This window comes from Pan troglodytes, chromosome 5, assembly GCF_028858775.2.
Source record: "Pan troglodytes isolate AG18354 chromosome 5, NHGRI_mPanTro3-v2.0_pri, whole genome shotgun sequence".
Lineage (NCBI taxonomy): Eukaryota > Metazoa > Chordata > Mammalia > Primates > Hominidae > Pan > Pan troglodytes.
The window spans coordinates 41,611,754-41,631,995 of NC_072403.2; the positions used below are offsets into that span (position 1 = coordinate 41,611,754).

At 47.7% G+C, this 20,242-nt stretch overlaps 1 protein-coding gene across 1 annotated transcript; it reads left to right on the forward strand.

Annotated features, from left to right (window-relative positions):
* Window positions 1–11: 11 nt before the first annotated feature.
* ARMC12 (armadillo repeat containing 12) lies at window positions 12–11,923 on the forward strand. Its single transcript, XM_016955338.4, is given in 7 exon segments — window positions 12–294; window positions 297–356; window positions 1,031–1,176; window positions 1,388–1,522; window positions 10,271–10,444; window positions 10,586–10,657; window positions 11,548–11,923. Coding segments are annotated over 7 exon segments (1,101 nt in total). The 5' UTR covers window positions 12–113; the 3' UTR covers window positions 11,881–11,923.
* The last annotated feature ends 8,319 nt before the right edge of the window (window positions 11,924–20,242 follow it).

Consider the following 20,242-nt stretch of genomic DNA (forward strand, 5'->3'; position numbering starts at 1 on the left):
GGTTCCAATTCTGGTACCCTGGTTCCTGACCCTGCCAGAGTTCTGGTTCCGGAAGGCCCCCCACAGGTGCCTTGGGCCTAGCTCTCACCTGGGCCCAGGGCAACACTGAAGACATGGGCAAGAGCATCCCCCAATACCTGGGGCAACTGGACATCCGCAAAAGTGTAGTCAGCCTGGCCACAGGTGCCGGGGCGATCTACCTGCTCTACAAGGCCATCAAGGCCGGCATAAAATGCAAACCACCCCTCTGTAGCAACTCACCCATCTGCATTGCCCGTGAGTGTCCGGGCCCTGGGAGAGGGCTCTGCCCCAGGAGGCACCTCCTCCCGAGGCCTCTGCTGTGGGAGGGCCCAAAGGTGATGCCTCCAAGTTCCTCTTTCCTTTGTCTTTCTCTTGTCCATCTTCCTCAAGCCCACCCTGCAGCATCCTAGGCAAGGCCCTGCCAGAGATGCTAGCTCAGGGTCCCTGGATCTCACTCAAGTGGATCCTCAGACTCATCTGGCAGGTCTCCAAATACTACATTTCCTCTGGCTCCCAGGATTCCACTTCTTGGAAACTTGGTGTCGGCAGCTCCCCCCATCCCTTTTCTGCCCCAGGAACGTGAGGCTTTAAGGAAAGGGAAAATTGGAGGACTTACTATATGCCCAGAGCTTCCACTAGTCCACATGTTCTTTTGTGCAGAGTAGGAAAATGAGCCCCTTCTGCAAGACTCTTTATTGCCATCTGCTGGAATATCATTGCCACATACTGGTTATGATGAAATACTACTTGTTACCGCCATATGCCAGACAGTTGTTAGAGTAAATGGACAAATCTATGATGGTATGTTATGGACAATACAACATTAGATAGGGTGCCCTTGTGCAGTAAACATTCGTTCAACTGTACATGGTGGTCCTGCATATGGTGAGAAGGCTTCTCCGAAAAGGCAAGGCAGCCTTGTCCCCAAGTCCCTGTCCCCTACTTCCCAACCCCATTCTTTCATCACTTCTGAGTCCACAGCCTGAACTGGGCTGCGGTGGCTGTCTAGGCCTGGCAGTCGAGCGAGAGCGGCACGGGCGGGACTCAGGTGAGCTCCGGAGGCTCCTCAACTCTTTGGAGTGCAAACAGGATGAGTACGCCAAGAGCATGATCCTGCACAGTATCACTCGCTGTGTGTACTTGCTGGAGGCTGAGGTGAGGGAAGGGAAGCAGGAGGTCCCCCCTAGCCGGCCTGGCCCCTGGGGGTTACGGCCGATCCCTGCCCCTGGAATGGCCAGACTATATCCTGGGACCTCTCTCTGGCTGATAGCGGGAGGGGTGTGCGGAGGGATCTTGGTGACATGGGGGGCAGTGGGCCCAGAACACCCGCTTCTCCTGCCTCTTCCATCTCTCCCCAATACTCCAGGCCTCTGCTTGTACTACGGATGACATCGTGTTGCTGGGCTACATGCTGGATGACAAGGACAACAGTGTCAAAACCCAAGCTCTGAATACACTTAAAGCTTTCTCTGGCATCAGAAAATTCAGGCTCAAAATCCAGGTGAGCCCAGGGATGCGTGGTGGGGCATGCAGGATGTCTATAGTCCTTAAGTCCTTTAATTACCATAGGATAAATGGTCATGTTCCAGAAGTTTGTTTGGGTGTGAATTTGTGACCCAGAAATAAGTGGGAAAACGGTGGTCAGATTCCCAGCAGGGTCATGAAGGCCTTTGAATTTCAGGATGAAACTCAATTGAGGCACTAGTGGTATCTCTCAACCCCAAATAGAAGGACCCCCACTACCCCACAAGCTCCCTACCACTGCCACGTTTTTTCTGACACCAATTCCCAACACTGGCTGGGTGTTCAACAATTCAATTCAGTTCAGACACTATCCATAGTTAGGGCAGACTTCACAGGTTAAGGGCTGAGTCCCCCAAGACTTCCCCCCAACTTCAGGTACCAATCATAGGTCTGACTTCTGATTGGCCCGCTATGAATTCGGGGGTTCCCACAACTCCCTTTTTAGATTTAGTAATTTGCTAGAATGGCTCCCAGAACTCAGGAAAGGACTTTACTTACTATTACTGGTTTTTTTATAAAGGACACAACTCAGGAACAGCTAAATGGAGGAGACACATAGGGCAGGGTGTCAGGGCGCGGAGCTTCCAGGCCTGTTCCTGGACCAAACTGAGGGTTGGGCTGCTATTGCTCGTGGCCCAATAACGAGATGCAGATGAACTGGGGAGGAAGAGAGTTTTTATTTCTGTAACCGGTTACAGGGAGAAGGCCTGGAAATTATCGCTGGACCAACTCAAAATTACAAAGTTTTTCAGAACTTATATACCTTCTAAGCTATATGTCTATGTGTAAATGTGCATTCATCTAAAGACGTAAGTGATTAACTTCTTTTAATTTATAACTAAGGTCTGAGTCCCGAAGACCTTCCACTGGAGCCTCAGTAAATTTACTTAATCTAAATGGGTCCAGGTGCTGGGGTGATTACCCTTATTTTGTCTCCTGCTAAATCAAGGAGTTTTGAGGAATTCCTTCAGATCCCCAATAAACTTGTTTGTGGAGACCTGTGGCGTTTCTTCAGACCCACGGTAAAACTTGTTTAATCCTAAACGGGTCCCATTAAGAATTCCTTCGTAATTTTGTCATGCTTTAAGGCCCAGGAAAGGCCTAGGCAAAACTCCTGGTGGGCTTTTGTTACATTCCAGCCTTTGTATAAGGGCACTGGCTTTTAACATTTAACTTAACCACGCAGTCAGTACTGAAACAGTTGTTATGGAGGCCTGCCACAAGCCCACTTCAGGAGTGCCCTGCTGTTCCCAGCACCTCCACACGTTCAGCAACCAGGAAGCTCTTTGAACCCCATTGGTCAGAGGTTTTTATTATGTAGTCTTGATGAATTAAATCATGTCCAGCTGCTCACCCCTCCCCAGAAGTTGGGAGCGAAGCTGAAAATCCCAACCTTCTAATCATGCTTTGGTCTTTCTGGTAACCAGAAGCTATCCAAGGGCCCTGCCTGGAGTCACTTCATTAGCATAAGCTCTGTTGTGACCAAAAAGGGTTGGTTTGCAGTAACAAAGGACACTGCTGTCACTCAGGAAATTCCAAAGGTTTCAGGAGCTCTGTTCCTGGAACTAGGGACAAAGATCAGATGTATTTTTTATACTCTATCCCCTGGGCCTGTGTTAATCAGAAGTTGGTGTCATGGCCACGGATAACTTCTCCATTACTCCATAGACAAAATGTAAAACACCACATGTCACTTCCCCCTTTCCCTGCTATCATACCCCCAAACTTACAGTATCCACACCCATCCTCCCTGCTTTCCTGCTGCTGCCATGAAAAAATGGCTTTCTCCTGGTCTGTGGCCAGTGATAGTCTCAATCCTGCCTCCCACCCCTTCCTTAAGGGCCTCTCTGATTGCTTACGCTCCGCTCCCTGTCAGCATGCAGTAGGCTCCAACCCCTCCCATCTTACAAAGCAAAACCAAAAAAGCCTCTCCCTTGACCTCCACATCTCTCCCTGGCAAATAGTCTATCTCTCCCAAATTAAAAACAAATAAAATATGTAAAACTTGCAAATATTGTATATGTGTAAGTTAGAAGGAATAACAATAAAACAGAACATGCCCAGGCCAAGAAATAGAGCACAGCCCCCTCCCACATCTTGGCTTCCTCCCCCACCAGAGGCAGTCATTGCCCTGCATTTTGTTTAGCAGTTCCAAATTTTCTTTGTAGTTTTACCATATATGTATGTATCCTTGCATATTCTAGCAGGGCATAGCAGATAATAAAGAGGTAAAATATAGTCTGGTATGTTTTTAAGCTTCATGTACATGGAAGTAGATGGTTTCTATTCTGTGGTTGGCCTTTTCTCCCTGCTACGTTGAGAGATTCATCCTTATTGGGCAGCTCTGCTTCCTTCTGGTTTTTTTTTTTTTTTTTTTTTGAGACAGGGTCTCGTTCTGTCGCCCAGGCTGGAGTGCAGTGGCATGATCTTGGCTCACTGCAGCCTTGACTTCTCAGGCTCAAGCAGTCCTCCCACCTCAGCCCCCCTAATAGCTGGGAGTACGGGTGTGCTCAGTGAGTACGGGAGTACTATGTTTCTCAGGCTGGCCTTGAACTCCTGGGCTCAAGCGATTCTCCCCCCTGGGTCTCTTTCACCGCTCTGTGGTGGTCTCTTTCGTGAATACCCTGCCACTTGCCCGTTGTTAGGCATTTGCATTGTTTCCAGGTGCTTGTCACACTCACATTGTGCTGTGAACATTCCTGTGTTCATCTCCCTTGTGTGCCTGAGAGAGGATTCTAGGGTGTGTATGCAGGAGTGGAATGGTTTGGTCAAAGGATATGCCCAACTTTTCCAGGAGGGAGGTATCCATTTTCACCCCACCAGCCCTGCACGAGTGTTCTATTGTGTCATAACCTAACGTTTGATAATTTCACATTTTAATTTTTTTTTTTTTGAGACAGAGTCTTGCTCTGTTGCCCAGGCTGGAGTGCAGTGGCACAATCTCGGCTCACTACAACCTCTGCCTCCCAGGTTCAAGCAATTCTTGTGCCTCAGCTTCCAGAGTAGCTGGAATCACAGGCGTGCGCGCATCACCACGCCTGGCTAATTTTTTTGTATTTTAGTAAAGACAGGGTTTCACCATGTTGGCCAGGCTGGTCTCAAACTCCTGGCCTCAAGTGATCTGCCTGCCTCGGCCTCCCAAACTGCTGGGATTACAGACATGAGCCACCATGCGTGGTCCACATTTTAATTTTTGGCATCAAACTTTTTTGGGGAAAAAATTCTCTTTACATGTATCCTCAAAATATGCACAACTATGATATATCAATAAAAGCAAACACACAAAAGAATAAAAATAGATTGAGAAACAAACAGAAAAAAATACCTAGAGAGATCTCTGCTTGCTGCCTCATCCCTCAGCCTTCTCAAGTGCAGTGGTACGATCTTGGCTTACTGCAACCTCCACCTCCAGGACTCAAGTGATCCTCCCACCTCAACCTCCCTAGTAGCTAGGATTACAGGCATGCACCAATATGCCCGGCTAATTTTTGTATTTTTTTAGAGGCGGGGTTTTGCCATGTTGTTCAGGCTGGTCTCGAACTCCTGAGCTCAAGTGATCCACCCGCCTCAGCCTCCCAAAGTGCTGGGATTGCAGGTGTCAGCCACCACACCTGGTCAGGCTGTGATTCTCAAGCATATTATAATCACCTGGAGAGCTTGTTAAAAGCAAAGATTTTGGCTGGGCGCAGTGGTTCAAGCCTGTAATCCCAGCACTTTGGGAGGCTGAGGTGGGCAGATCACCTGAGGTCAGTTCGAGACCAGCCTAGCCAACATGGAGAAACCCCGTCTCTACTAAAAATACAAAAATTAGCCGGACGTGGTGGCGGGCACCTGTAATCCCAGCTATCTGGGAGGCTGAGGCAGGAGAATCACTTGAACCCAGGAGGCAGAGGCTTGCAGTGAGCCAAGATCACGCCACTGCACTCCAGCCTGGGCCACAGAACGAGACTCTGTCTCAAAAAAAAAAAAAAAAAAAAAAAAAGCCCAGGGAGTTCAGTTCAACAGGAGAACTTTGTTTTTCACAAATCCCCCAGGAAATTCTGATGCAGGCGGCCTGAGTCCCACTCTTCCTTTTTTTCCCCAGTGTCTTTATGCTGAGGGCCTGACCCCTGGTCTCTTTTCAGGTGAAAGTAGTTACTCCTTGATCTCAATTTCCATCTAGCTGTGCCCTTCTGGATCTCTGCAGCCTGTGGGCTCCCCTGCCTTCCCCATGGCCAGCTGCTACTAGGCATATCCACTTAGATGCCCTCCAAGTTCTCTAACCCAACATATCCAAAGTGGAGCTCACCCCATTCCCTGAATCAGCCCACTGTCTCCAGAGGGCTCTTAGGCCGTCAGGCCCTTTGGGTCTGCCTCAAGGCTCTCAGCATAAAGTGCGTGATTGGCCATGGGCTGCACCTCCTTGCCCTAACCCCAGCCACGTACAATGCATGCTTTATGCTCTCACATGCTCCCTTGCTGCTGTTCCCTCGTTCTGAAACCCTGTCCCAGACTTGCTGACTCCAACCTGTCCTGCGGGTCGCCACGGCTTTTGAGGGGTGGGGGAAGGGAAGGGCAGGTACTGATGGGAATGCTCACTTCCACTCCAGGACTCTTGCTTACTTCTTACATGGCTCATAAAGGTGCAGCTCGTGAGGTTACCTGTCTTTGGTAATACCTCTAGGTCCAAGCATCTTACTTTTTTTTTTTTTTTGAGACGGATTTTCGCTCTTGTTGCCCAGGCTGGAGTGCAATGGCGCGATCTCGGCTCACCGCAACCTCCGCCTCCCGGGTTCAAGTGATTCTCCTGCCTCAGCCTCCCGAGTAGCTGGGATTACAGGCATGTGCCACCACGTTCCGCTGATTTTTTGTTTTTGTAGTGGAGATGGGGTTTCTCCATGTTGGTCAGGCTGATCCTGAACTCCCAAGCTCAGGTGATCTGCCCACCTTGGCTTCCCAAAGTGCTGGGATTAAAGGCGTGAGCCACTGCGTCCTGCCCGCATCTTGCATCCTAGAACTGAAGATCCCTTTATTCACTCAATAAATGTAATATTGAACACTTTGTGCCAACACGCTGCTCTAAGTACAGGAGAGAAAGCAGTAAACAGAACAGGGAAGATCCCTGTGCTTGTGGAATTTATATTCTAACAGGGCAAGGCAAGCAATACACAAATAAGTAAAATATATAGTGTGTTTCATGTGGTAAGTGCCATGGAGAAAAATAAAAGGCGGGGGGTGGATAAAGGAGTCTGGGTGGGGGTGATGCAGTTTTCAAGAAGAAAATCTTGAACCCAGGAGGCCTGTAATCCTAGCTACTCAGGAGGCTGAGGAAGGAGAATCACTTGAACCCAGGAGGTGGAGGTTGCATTGAGCCAAGATCACGACATTGCACTCCAGCCTGTTTGATGGGAGTGAGACTCCATCTCAAAAAAAAAAAAGAAAAAAGAAAAAGAAAATCTTTTGAGATGTTGGGCTTGGTGAAGAGTTCATGACATCAAAAGCATGATCTATAAAAGGAAAATCAATACATTGGACTTTATTAAAATTAAAAACATTTGCTCCATGAAAGATCCTGTTAAGAGAATGAAAAAAGCTGCAGACTGGGAGAGTGTATTTGTTTTTGTTTTTGTTTTTGTTTTGAGATGGAGTCTTGCTCTGTCACCCAGGCTGGAGTTCAATGGCGCAATCTCGGCTCACTGCAACTTCCGCCTCCTGGGTTCAAGCGATTCTCCTGCCTCACCCTCCCAAGTAGCTGAGATTACAGGTGTACACCACCATGCCCAGCTGATTTTTGTATTTTTAGTAGAGATGGGGTTTCATCATGTTGGCCAGGATGGTCTCGGTCTCTTGACCTCATGATCCGCCCACCTCGACCTCCCAAAGTGCTGGGATTAGAGGCGTGAGCCACTGTGCCTGGCTGAGGGAGTATATTTGAAAATCACATATCTGATAAAGGACTCAGCTAAATTGTATCAAGTGCTTTCAAAACTGAATGTTAGGCCAGGCATGGGGGATCACGAGGTCAGGGGTTTGAGACCAGCCTGGGCAGCATGGTGAAACCCCATCTCTACTAAAAATACAAAAACTAGCTGGGCATGGTGGTGGGCACCTGTAATCCCAGCTACTCAGGGGACTGAGAAAGGAGAATCACTTGAACCTGGGAGGTGGAGGTTGCAGCGAGCCGAGATCGCACCGCTGCACTCCAGCCTGGGCAAAAGAGTGAGACTCTGTCTAAAAACAAAAACAACCCTGATGTTAAAACAAGCAGTCCAATTAGGAAATGGGCAAAATACATGAACAGATATTTCACTGAAGAGGATATATGGATGGCAAATAAGCACATGAAACCATGTTTAATATCACCAGCCATTAGGGAAATGCAATGAAGACCATGCTGAGATATTACTGTGCACCTATTAGAATATCTAAAATCAAAATTAGTGACGATACCAAATGCTAGCAAAGATATAGAAAAACCGGATCTTTCATATATTGCTGGTGGGAATATAAAATGGTACAGCAGCCACTCTGGAAAATAGTTTGGCAGTTTCTTTCAGAACTAAACATACATTTACCAATTCAGCAGTTGAACTCTTGGGCCTTTATCCTAGAGAAATGAAAACTTATATCTGCACAAAAACCAGTAAACGATTGTTGATAGCAGTTTTATGTGGAATAGCCCCAAACTGGAAACAACCAAAAATGTCTGTCAATCGGTGAATGGTTAAACAAAGCGGTATAGCCATTACCATGGAATGCTACTAAGTAATAAAAAGGAATATAATATTGATATGCACAACAACTTGGATGGTTCTCAAGGGCGTTATGCTGAGTGAAAAAAGCCGATCTCAAATGATCACATAAAGTGTGATTTCATTTATATAACATCCTCAAACTTAAAAGGTCATATATAGAGATGGAAAACACAAGTGGTTGCCTGGGCTTTGGGCTGGGGGAGCAGGTGGGAGTGACTCTAAAGGGGTCTCTTGAGATAGATCTTTGTGGCAATGGGACAGTTCTGGTGGGATAATCTGTTGGCTGCAGTTGTGGTTACACAAATATGTGCATGTGCTGAAATGACATAGAACTATGCACACATATTACACCAACACCAATTTCCTAGTTTTGATATTATACTATAATGCAAGATGTGACCATTGAGGGGAACTGGGTGAAGAGCACATGGGACCTCGCTGTACTATTTTTGCAACTTCCTGTAAATTTATAATCATTTCAAAATAAAGGCCGGGTGCGGAGGCTCACGCCTGTAAACCCAGCACTTTGGGAGGCCGAAGCGGGCATATTACCTAAGGTCAGGAGTTCAAGACCAGCCTGGCCAACATGGCGAAAACCCGTCTCTACTAAAAATACAAAAATTAGTTGAGCACGGTGGCGTACACCTGTAATCCCAGCTACTCGGGAGGCTGAGGCAGGAGAATCGCTTGTACCTGGGAGGCGGAGGTTGCAGTGACCCAAGATTGCACCACTGCATTCCAGCCTGGGCAACAGAGTGAGACGGTCTCCAATAAAATAAAATAAAATAAAATTAAATTAAATTAAAATAAAAAACAAAATTAAAGAAATGAAAATGTGTGTTACACGTGACAATGCTGTAGAGAAAAATAAAATAACAGTGGAGGGTGGTAAGGAAGGCTGGGATGGGGGTGGTTAGAGAAGGCCTTACTGAGAAGGTAACATTTTAATGAAGTCTTAAAGGAGGTGTGAGAGTGAGTTGTGAGTATCTGGGGATAGAGTGTGCTAAGCAGAGGGCACAGCCTATGCAAACACCCTAAGACAGGTGTGTACCTGGCATGTTCATGGAATATGTAAGAGGCCATTGTGATGGGAAACTTGGTCATGAGGGAGAGAAGAGAAGATGGAGTCCAAGACATAATAGGGAGAGAGGGGCAGATCACATTGGACCGTATGCCACTGTAAGGACTTTAGCTTTTACACTGAATGAAATGGGGGCTCTTGAGCAGAGGAGTGACATGTCTAACATGTCAGCTGCTCTGAAAGTAGATGCAGTGGGTGAGAATGGAAGCAGGGAGACAGGAGGCTATTGCAGAAATCCCGGTGAGATGCCAGTGGCTTGAAAGAGGGTGGTAAGAAGTGGGGGTGAGGAGAAGTGGCTTGAATTTTGATAGATTTTGAAGGTAGTGCCTACAGGATTTTCTGAAGGATTGGAAAAGGAGTGTGAGAGAAAGAATGGAGTTGATGCCAGCAGTTTTTGGCCCGAGCCACTGGAAGGAAAGTGTAACCCATAGCTGAGACAGGGAAAGCTATAGAAGGAGCAGGTCTGGGGATGGGGGAGCGTGTTAACTCTGAGAGCTCTATTAGACATTTGGGGAGAAAAGTGGAATTGGCAGCTGCATATATGAGTCTGGATTCAGGGGAGGGGCAACATAGCTGGAGCTAGAGACATAAAGGGGAGAGTCACCAGCATGTGGACCGTATTTAACACTGTGAGTCTGGATGATACCGGTATGGGAGTGAGGTAGGTAGAAAAGAGGAGGTTGGGCAGAAGGGCTAGGAAAGAAGTCTGTAAAAAAAAAAAAAAAGCCAAATAAAGAATTTCAAGGCAGTGGGAGTGGGCAACTGGGTCAAATTATGTTGAGAGTTAGGGAGAATTGTCTATTGGGTTTGGCCCAGGGGACATCCATGGGGACAGTGAAGAGTAAAGTCAGATACTGGGATAGTGGTGATCACCTGGAAAAGTAAGCCCTTTTGTTCTCCCCTACTCCAGGAACACTCCATCAAAGTACTCGAACTGATCTCCACCATCTGGGACACGGAACTGCACATTGCGGGCCTCAGACTCCTCAACAACCTTCCGCTGCCCGACTATGTGCATCCACAGCTGCGACGGGTGATGCCTGCCTTGATGGAGATCCTGCAGTCAGACTACATCCTGGCACAGGTGCCTGAGGACCATGGCCAAAGCCCTGCCTTGCTGACCAGCCCTAGCACAGTACTTAGAGGGAGGAGCAGAGGTTTATGTCTTCCTTGCTCAGGCCCAGACTCACCTGCCTTCTCATGCTTTACTCTTTCCTTTATTCAGGTGCAAGCCGTACGACTGCTGAGCTACCTGGCACAGAAGAATGACCTTCTCTATGACATTCTCAACTGCCAGGTGAGAAAGAAATTGAAGAGGGGCTGATGAATGCCAACTCAGGTATAGGGAGAGGGAAGAATCATGGCATCTCCAGACAGATTTACCCCTGATGAATTGTTTTAGTATCTTCCTGCCTCTGCACTAAATGCACTGAAAATCATGCCTCTTCTGTTCCCCCCAGTAGAAGGAGACTCCATTTTATTGGGAGGGGGATCCCCCTTTGAGGCATTTCCTGAACTCTGAGAGTTAGGAACACAGGAGACAAAACAAAAGTTAATGTAGGTATTTTAATATTGGGGGGAAATTACTATGGCAAAGAGCATTATTAGGGATAGAAAAGGTTACTCTGTGATAATCAGTGGTTCAGTTCACCAGAACAGTAGGGCAACTCTAAACTTGTATGCACCTAATAACATAGTCTCAAAATATATATGACAAAAATTGAAAGGAGAAATTAACAAATATACCACTACAGTGGGAGATTTGGAATATTTTAACCATTCTTGCAGCAACTGATAGATTAAAAAACCAAAATTAGTGAGGATATACTCTTAGTGAATAACACAAATAAGCTTGAGCCATTAGACATACTCAGAACAGTCTACAAGGATTAAATGCACAGTCCTCTCAAGCACACACACAGTATTTAAGAAAATTAGTCACACACTAAGCCTTAAAATTTGTCTCAACAAAATTTCCAGAATGAATATTATCATATCACTCATGTTTTATGATCACAAGGCAATTAAATTAGAGGATAATAATAAAAGAAAAACTAAAAAATTACTATATACTCGAGTCTGAAATTTAGGTATATTTGGGAGTTTAGGCAATAGGAGTATACAAGAACAAGAATTTTATAACTTGCCTAGGAGTTTATTCCCATTCTTTCTCTATTCCCATCACAGGTTCACTCCAACTTCCTAAACCTGTTCCAGCCCACACAGTCAGGGAGTCTCCTGTATGAGGTACTGGTGTTTGCTGAGCGGCTGAGTGAGGGCCGGAAGGCACCCCACTACTGCGTGGTGAAATGGAATTACAACGAACAGTCCCTGCATGAATCCCTCTTTGGGGAAGAGTCCCGACTGGCAGACCGACTACTTGCCCTGGTCATCCACCCTGAGGAAGATGTTCAGATCCAGGCCTGCAAGGTCATTGTCAGCCTGCAGTATCCCCAGGACTTGAGAGCCCGGCCCTCCTCCTGCCAGCCCAGTCGTTCCTACTTTAAAAACATGGAATAAAATTAAGGAGAGCCAATAAATGAGTATAGGAGAGAAACTTGAAGTTTCTTGAAGCTCGAATGTCTGTCGGTGGCCTTCCAGGGCTGGGTGGAGATTTCATTCAGCATAACCTCTGCTCCAGAGTGTGGTACAGCATGGGCTTATCTCTCAAAACACATCCCCACTTCTATGTTTGGGGGACTGGCTCCCCTCTTCTCTTGCTGCTTTTCTTTCTTTTTTTTTTTGAGACGGAGTCTTGCTCTGTTGCCTAGGCTGGAGTACAATGGCACAATCTTGGCTCACTGCAACCTGCGCCTCCCTGGTTCATGCCATTCTCTTGCCTCAGCCTCCCGAGTAGCTGGGACTACAGGCGCCTGCCACCACACCCAGCTAATTTTTGTATTTTTAGTAGAGATGGGGTTCGGCATGTTGGCCAGGCTGGCTCTTGCTGCTTTTCAAATCAATGTGGAGCCATTGCTTTCAGGGGGTTGGAAGAAGGCAGGCTTGGGGATTGAAGCCAAAGATAATCAACAGGACGCAGTATAGCATTAGATTAGTTAGGATGGGCCAGGCTATCCCACAGTAACAACACTCACACCTCAGTGGCTTAAACATGGCAAAGGGGGCCAGGCGCGGTGGCTCACGCCTGTCATCCCAGCACTTTGGGAGGCCGAGGCGGGCAGATCACGAGGTCAGGAGATCGAGACCATCCTGGCTAAAACGGTGAAACCCCGTCTCTACTAAAAATACAAAAAATTAGCCGGGCGTGGTGGCGGGCGCCTGTAGTCCCAGCTACTCGGGAGGCTGAGGCAGGAGAATGGCGTGAACCCAGGAGGCGGAGCTTGCAGTGAGCCGAGATTGCGCCACTGCACTCCAGCCTGGGCGACAAAGCGTGATTCCGTCTCAAAAAAAAAAAAACAAACATGGCAAAGGTTAATTCTTGTTTACACTGCATGCCCATTGCAGATCAGCGGTGGGGGTGGAAGGGCAGGCCTCTACTCCACAACATCCTCACACAGAGACCCAGGTTGAGGGAGGCTTCCTCATTGTGTTTCTACAACTATTACAGAAGGACAGGGAATGTGGTAGTGATAAATGTCATCACTTCTGCTCACATCTCAATTAGCCAAAGGGGATGAGGAAGATCATTCTTTCCACGTGTCCAAGGAAGAACTGTTGATCCTTGGTGACAGCATGAATGACAGAGATCTGCAGGCATACTGGATCAGAAAGGGAGCTCTGGAATCAGAGTGCTCGCTTCCAGTCCCAGCTCTGTCACTTACTGTGTGACCTCAGGGGAGCAGTTAACCCTATTTGAGCTTCAGGCCCCTCATATATAAAATGCATATAATAATAGTACTGATTTCATGATGCTGTTGGGAAAATGAAAGGGGGATTATATGAGCTAACGAATGTAAGCCACAGTGTTCTGCATGCATTCCTCAAAGATGGGCTCTGAGGAGCTATGAAATCATCACTGAGAAAGCCGGGCAGAGTGGCTCACGCCTGTAATCCCAGCACTTTGGGAGGCTGAGGCGGGAGGATCACCCGAGGTCGGGAGTTCGAGACCAGCCTGACCAACACGGAGAAACCCCGTCTCTACTAAAAATACAAAACTAGCCAGATGTGGTGGTGGGCGCCTGTAATCCCAGCTACTTGGGAAGCTGAGGCAGGAGAATTGCTTGAACCCGGAAGGCAGAGGTTGCGGTGAGCTGAGATCACGCCATTGCACTCCAGCCTCAGAGATAGAGGTGCGAGACTCCATCTCAAAAAAAAAAAAAAAAAGAAATCATCACTGAGAAAACAAAAGATCATCACTGTGGAGGTCCTTGCAGAGTGTTGCCTCCAGCATTTCTCCAGTCTCTTCAGGTTATGGGTACTGGGGAGTCCTAGAGTCCTCTATGAAGCATCCTGAAAAGTCACTGAAACTTAGCTTTGGAAACCAGAACAATGGTATGAGTAATATAACACCATAACCATGAAGTTTCCAGAAACAAGAAGACTGTCAAACCAAATATGGTCATCCATTTTCCGATTCCCCATTCATTTGCATTTCCCAGTTGTTCATTCATTGTTTTTTTTGTTTTTTTGAGACGGAGTCTCGCTCTGTCGCCAGGCTGGAGTACAGTGGTACAATCTCAGCTCACTGCATCCTCTGCCTCCCGGGTTCAAGCAATTCTCCTGCCTCAGCCTCCCGAGTAGCTGGGACTACAGGAGCGCGCCACAACACCCAGCTAATTTTTTGTATTTTTTAGTAGAGAAGGGGTTTCACCATGTTGGCCAGGATGGTCTCGATCTCCTGACCTCATGATCCCCCCACCTTGGCCTCCCAAAGTGCTGGGGTTACAGGTGTGAGCCACCACGCCCAGCCCTCATTCACTGTTTTATCTGTGAATCCTTGCTGGGAAACAGTAAGGATTGCTAACGGTTTAAGAAAATGCTACGGGAGAGAAACCTAATGTTAGAGCTATTCCCAGCCTGAGACTGCTCGATCTAGGACAAAGAACCTGGTCCAGCCACGGGCTCCCGGTGTTCTTCAGAAGCAGGATTTGAAAACTAGTCTCGTCCAGGACCAACCCTGGCATTTTCCTCAAAGGAAAACAAACCCAAAATGGAAAAGTGACTTGCTCAAGGTCACATGACTGGTCTAGGGCAGAAATAGGATTAGAACCTCCTACTACTGAGCTTTTCTTTTGCCCTCACATTCTTTGGTCCAAGCCCCGTAAGAGTGGGTCATGGATTCTAAGCCCAAACCTATGGAAACTGAGGAGGATCTTGATGCTTCTGGATTTTAGAGGCCAGTTTAGGACTGAAGTACTTAAAGGAAATCTGTCCCCACTTAATCCCTGGCCCAAGGTCATATCACTCAGGTGGAAGAGGGAGGGTGTTTCTTGATGAGGATGGGCTGATGAGAAAGAGCCAGAGCCTACAGAGAGGCCAACCCCATCACTGTCTCCCAGAATGAGTGGGCAGTCACTACCAGATCTGAATCAGCATCCCTTGTTTCCCTCCTGAGTTCAGGCCTGAGGCTGCTCCTTCTTGCTGCTGAATACACTGCAGCCACCCCAGTGGAACTTGTCAAATGCCGACATTGCCTTTCGACCAGCTCCATGTGTGCCCATGTCACCAACAAGGTGTTGGGCATCACTTTCAAATTCTCCTCCCCACCACATCCACCTAGTTCCCCCATTTCCACAGCTACTGCCCTGTCCTCCACATCAGGACTTGCCTACTTCTTTTTTTCTTTTTTTTTTTTGAGACAGGGTCTCACTCTGTCTCCCAGGCTAAAGTGCAGTGACGCAAACACAGCTCACTGCAGCCTCGACTTCCCAGGCTCACGTGGTCCTTCCACGTCAGCCTCCTTGGGTAGCTGGGACTACAGGAGTGTGCCACTGCGCCCAGCTAATCTTTTGTATTTTTTTTGTAAAGACGAGGTTTTGCATGTTTCCCAGGCTGGTCTCAAACTCCTGGGCTCAAGCAATCCACTTTGGGCTCAGCCTCCCAAAGTGTTGGGATTACAGGTGTGAGCCACCACACTGGGCCTGACTTTTCCTCCTCCTGGTTTCCATCCTCTCCAGCCCTACACACTCCAGGCTAATTTTATAATCACACATGGCACCATTCTCAAAAACCTTCAGGGGCTCCCCATTGCCATGGTGAAATCTTTCTTGGCATCAAAGCAAAGTCACGTGATCTGACAGGTATAAATGTATTCTCAGCAAAAGGCTGAGTTTTGTCCTCAAAGATGTGGTCACTGGACCCCTTTTTTACATGACGAAACCAAATGAATTAGCTTTGCATTCAAGGCTCTTCACAGTGTGATCCTCTTGCCTGCCACAAGCCTACTGTGCCACATCTCTACTCCAGCCAAACTGGAGCAAACTAGTCATTGCTGCCCTAATCATACCATGTGTACTCTTGCTCCAAACATGTTTTCTTTTTTTTTCTTTAAATTACTATTATAAAGAGAAGATGCCTCCAAACATTTTTTTTTCCTCTTTTTGAGACGGAGTTTTGCTCTTGTTGCCCAGGTTGGAGTGCAAGGGCGCGATATCTCGGCTCACCGCAACCTCCACCTCCTGGGTTCAAGCGATTCTCCTGCCTCAGCCTCCCAAGTAGCTGGGATTACAGGCATGCGCCACCACCATGCCTGGCTAATTTTGTATTTTTAGTAGAGACGGGGTTTTTTCATGTTGCCTAGGATGGTCTCAAACTCCCGACCTCAGGTGATCTGCCCACCTCAGCCTCCAGAGTGCTGGGATTACAGGCATGAGCCACCGCACCTGGCTTACTTTTGATACAACTTTCCTGCTGCCTAGAATGCTAGAATGGCCTTCCCTCTTCTTCCAACTGGGCTGTGCCTTCTAGTGTCATCAAAGTTGACGTCCCACTGCAGCCTAGATCTTTTTTCAAGCATACTAGCCTCTGGTGCATCCTGCAGCACTTCTCATCTGAACCTCTCACTTGGCATTTGGCAAATTAAAGCTTGAATCTTATATACCTTGTTCTTTTATTCTTTTTTGCAGTAGGACATATGTTTTTTGTTCTTTGTGGTTTTTTTTTTTTTGAGATGGAGTCTCGCTCTGTCGCCCAGGCTGGAGTGCAGTGGCATGATCTTGGTTCACTGCAACCTCTGCATCCCCAGGTTCAGGAGATTCTCCTGCCTCAGCCTCCTGAGTAACTAGGATTATAGGTGCCCACAACCATGCCCAGCTAATTTTTTTTTTGAGACGGAGTCTTGCTCTATTGTCCAGGCTGGAGTGCAGTGGCACGATCTTGGCTCACTGCAACCTCTGCCTCCCAGGTTCAAGCGATTCTCCTGCCTCAGCCTCCCGAGTAGCTGGGATTATGGACGCGCACCATCATGCCTGGCTAAATTTTGTATTTTTAGTAGAGACCAAGTTTCGCCATGTTGGCCAGGCTGGTCTCGAACTCCTGACCTCAAGCGATCTGCCTGCCTCGGCCTCACAAAGTGCTGGGTTTATAGGTTTGAGTCACTGTGCCTGGCCTGCCTGCAGTAGGACATATCTGACTGCTTATCAAAGCCTTGAAGAGCCGGGCGCGGTGGCTCATGCCTGTAATCCCTGCACTTTGGGAGGCCGAGACGGGCGGATCACGAGTTCAGGAGATGGAGACCATTGTGGCTAACGTGGTGAAACCCCATCTCTACTAAAAATAAAATACAAAAAATTAGCTGGATGTGGTGGCGGGCGCCTATAGTCCCAAGCTACTCGGGAGGCTGAGGCAGGAGAATGGTGTGAACCCGGTAGGCAGAGCTTGCAGTGAGCGGAGATTGCGCCACTGCATGCCAGCCTGGGCGACAGAGCCAGACACCATCTCAAAAAAAACAAAAACAGAAACAAAAACAAAAAAAACCTTGAAGGAAGAGCCTGCTCAGGGCAGGCACATGATAATGGCAATTGGCTGATGGTAACGAAAGGAATTGGCAGTGGGAAGATCAGATGGGAGTGGTGTATTATCTGCTGCCATGTAACAAATTATGAGAAAACTTGGTGTATCAGCTTGGGTCTGATCAAGAGAGAAACCTCACAGTAATTTAACAGGAAATTTTAATATGATTATTAAAACAGGGGATTGGAGTAACAAAGAATTCGTTAGTAAGGAGTTATGAGAACCCTATGGAATAATAAATAGCTGACATGAGGAGCAGCCCCTACCTCCCAAGATACAGCACCCAAAAAAGAGATACCCTCTCCCCACCCAGGGCTGAGATCCAGACCTTGTTGAGTACAGCACAGCCCACAGCTCACTAGGTGGCAGAAAAGTCACTGTACTGTCATGCCAGTGGAACTTGCCAGAAATATGCCCTCTAGGATGCCAGGGAAAGCTCTTTCCCAAGGAGGTGTGGAACCAGAGACTTTCGACTACAGAACTAACTGAGTGGGGTGTGCAGGGGAAGCTGCTTCCCACTGGGTGCTGCTGGCCTTCATGTGCTGCGGGAGGCAGCACTGGAGTACCTATGGGTGCTGCAGGAGCCTGATGCGGCAGAAGCCACATGCACGCAGGTGGTATGTGAGGCAGAAGTTGGAGGTATTCTGCTTACACTACAGCCCAAGGTGGACAGTGCCAGGAGAAGCTGCTAGCCACTGGGTGTTGCTGGTTACTCTGGGAACTGGGCACTGAAAGCTGTTTGCAGAGCAGGAGCCTGTCAATCAAGCACACTAGAACCAGGAAGCAAAAACCTCTTCCTCCCACACTGTCTCTCCAGCTCCCTTCCTCTTAGTCATTTAAATATCAATAAACATATGTTACTTCTCACAGGAATTTGAGAGCATCTTGACTGGGTGGTTCAGTCAAGCTGTGGTTACAGTCACGCTTTTGCCAAGGACTGTTGTTATTTGAAGGCTTGACTGGGGCTGGAGGATCCCCTTCCAAGACAGCGCACTTATGGGACTGACAAGTTGGTGCCAGCTGTTGGCAGGAGGCCTCAGTCTTTCTACACATGGGCATCTCCACAGGGGTGTTTGAGAGTCTTCATGACATAGCAGCTGGCTTCCCTTATAGTAAATCATCCAGGAGAGAACAGAGCAGACGCTGCAATGCCTTTTCTGACCTCACCTCAGAAGTCATACACTGTCACTTCTGCCACATTCTATTCATTAGAAGTCAGTCTAGCCCCCATTCAAAGGAAGGCAATTAGGCTCTACCTATTAAAGGGAAGAATATCAAGGAATGTGTGAACATTTAAAAACCACTACAGGGACATTGTCAACAAGGACTAATTGGACACCTACTGTGTGCTCAGCAGCTAGATGCATCTGTATCCCCACAGAGACAATCCCTGCCAAGGAGAAGAGAAATTTTATAACCAGTAGTTGACACTCCATCCTTTCCCTTTGTCTTTTTTTCCAGCTGTTTAGCTTGTTTTCTCAACTACAGGCCTCTTTGACCCTCAGGCAATTCTATTTACAAAGAAACATCTCTTCTCATCTTCTCATTTAATTCTAAGGTTTCAGAGAAGAGGAGTGGCTTGAATTGGATCTCCAGAGAGGAGAGAGAAGAGCTCTCCAGGTTGGGATAGTTGGACTTTACAGGAAGGGAAACCAATCAGAGTTTCCCTCTGATGGGATTGTGATGGGGTAGGGTGCTGGTAGATGATTTTGGCCAGGCAGATGGCCAGTTACTTCTCTAACTGATTACCTGAAGGAGATGTATGAGAGACAGACACAAAGGGAACTCCAGCCCCACTGCATGGCTTCCAGTAGGACCTCAACACAGGGTTCTCAAGCAAAACTCGGCTGGAGTCCCCAGGTGTGTCTTAAAACTTAAAGCAGGGGCCGGGCACCTGTAATCCCAGTGCTTTGGGAGGACAGGCAGGGGGATCACTTGAGGCCGGGAGTTCCAGACCAACCTGGGCAACATAGCAAGACCCCCATTTCTTCTTTTTTTTTTTTTTTGAGAAGGAGTTTCGCTCTTGTTGCCCAGCCTGGAGTGCAACAGCGCGATCTGGGCTCACCGCAACCTCTGCCTCCCGTGTTCAAGCATTTCTCTTGTGTCTCAGCCTCCTGAGTAGCTGGGATTACAAGCGCCCACCACTATGCCTGGCTAATTTTTGGTATTTTTAGTAGAGACGGGGTTTCACCATGTTGGCCAGGCTGGTCTCGAACCCCTGACCTGACCTCAGGTGATCCACCTGCCTTGGCCTCCCAAAGTGTTGGGATTACAGGCGTGAGCCACCATGCAAGACCCCCGTTTCTTTTTTTTTTTTTTTTTTTTTTGAGACAGAGTCTCACTCTGTCACCCAGGCTGGAGTGGCACGATCTCGGCTCACTGCAAGCTCTGCCTCCCTGATTTCACGCCATTCTCCCGCCTCAGCCTCCGAGTAGCTGGGACTACAGGCGCCCGCCACAATGCCCAGCTAATTTTTTGTATTTTTAGTAGAGACGGGGTTTCACTGTATTAGCCAGGATGGTCTCGATCTCCTGACCTTGTGATCTGCCCACCTTGGCCTCCCACAGTGCTGGGATTACAGGCGTGAGCCACCACGCCCGGCCGAGATTGGTTTCATTTTTATGAAATAGGAATTTTTTTAATCATCATCAAATACAACCTTTATACATCTCTGATAATAATAAATGGCAAATGTGGTAGGCAGCCTTCTAAAACTATCCCAGTGACCCCCACTTCTTAAATATGTCCTGTTTAATTTGCTGCCCTTGAATCTGAGCTGGACCTAGTAATTTGCTTCTAATCTAGAATATGGCAAAGTGAGAGCATGTTCCTTTTTTTTTTTTTTTTTTTTTGAGATGGAGTCTCGCTCTGTTGACCAGGCTGAAGTGCAGTGGCACAATCTCGGCTCACTGCAACCTCCGCCTCCGAGGTTCAAGCAATTCTCCTGCCTCAGCCTCCCAAGTAGCTGGGA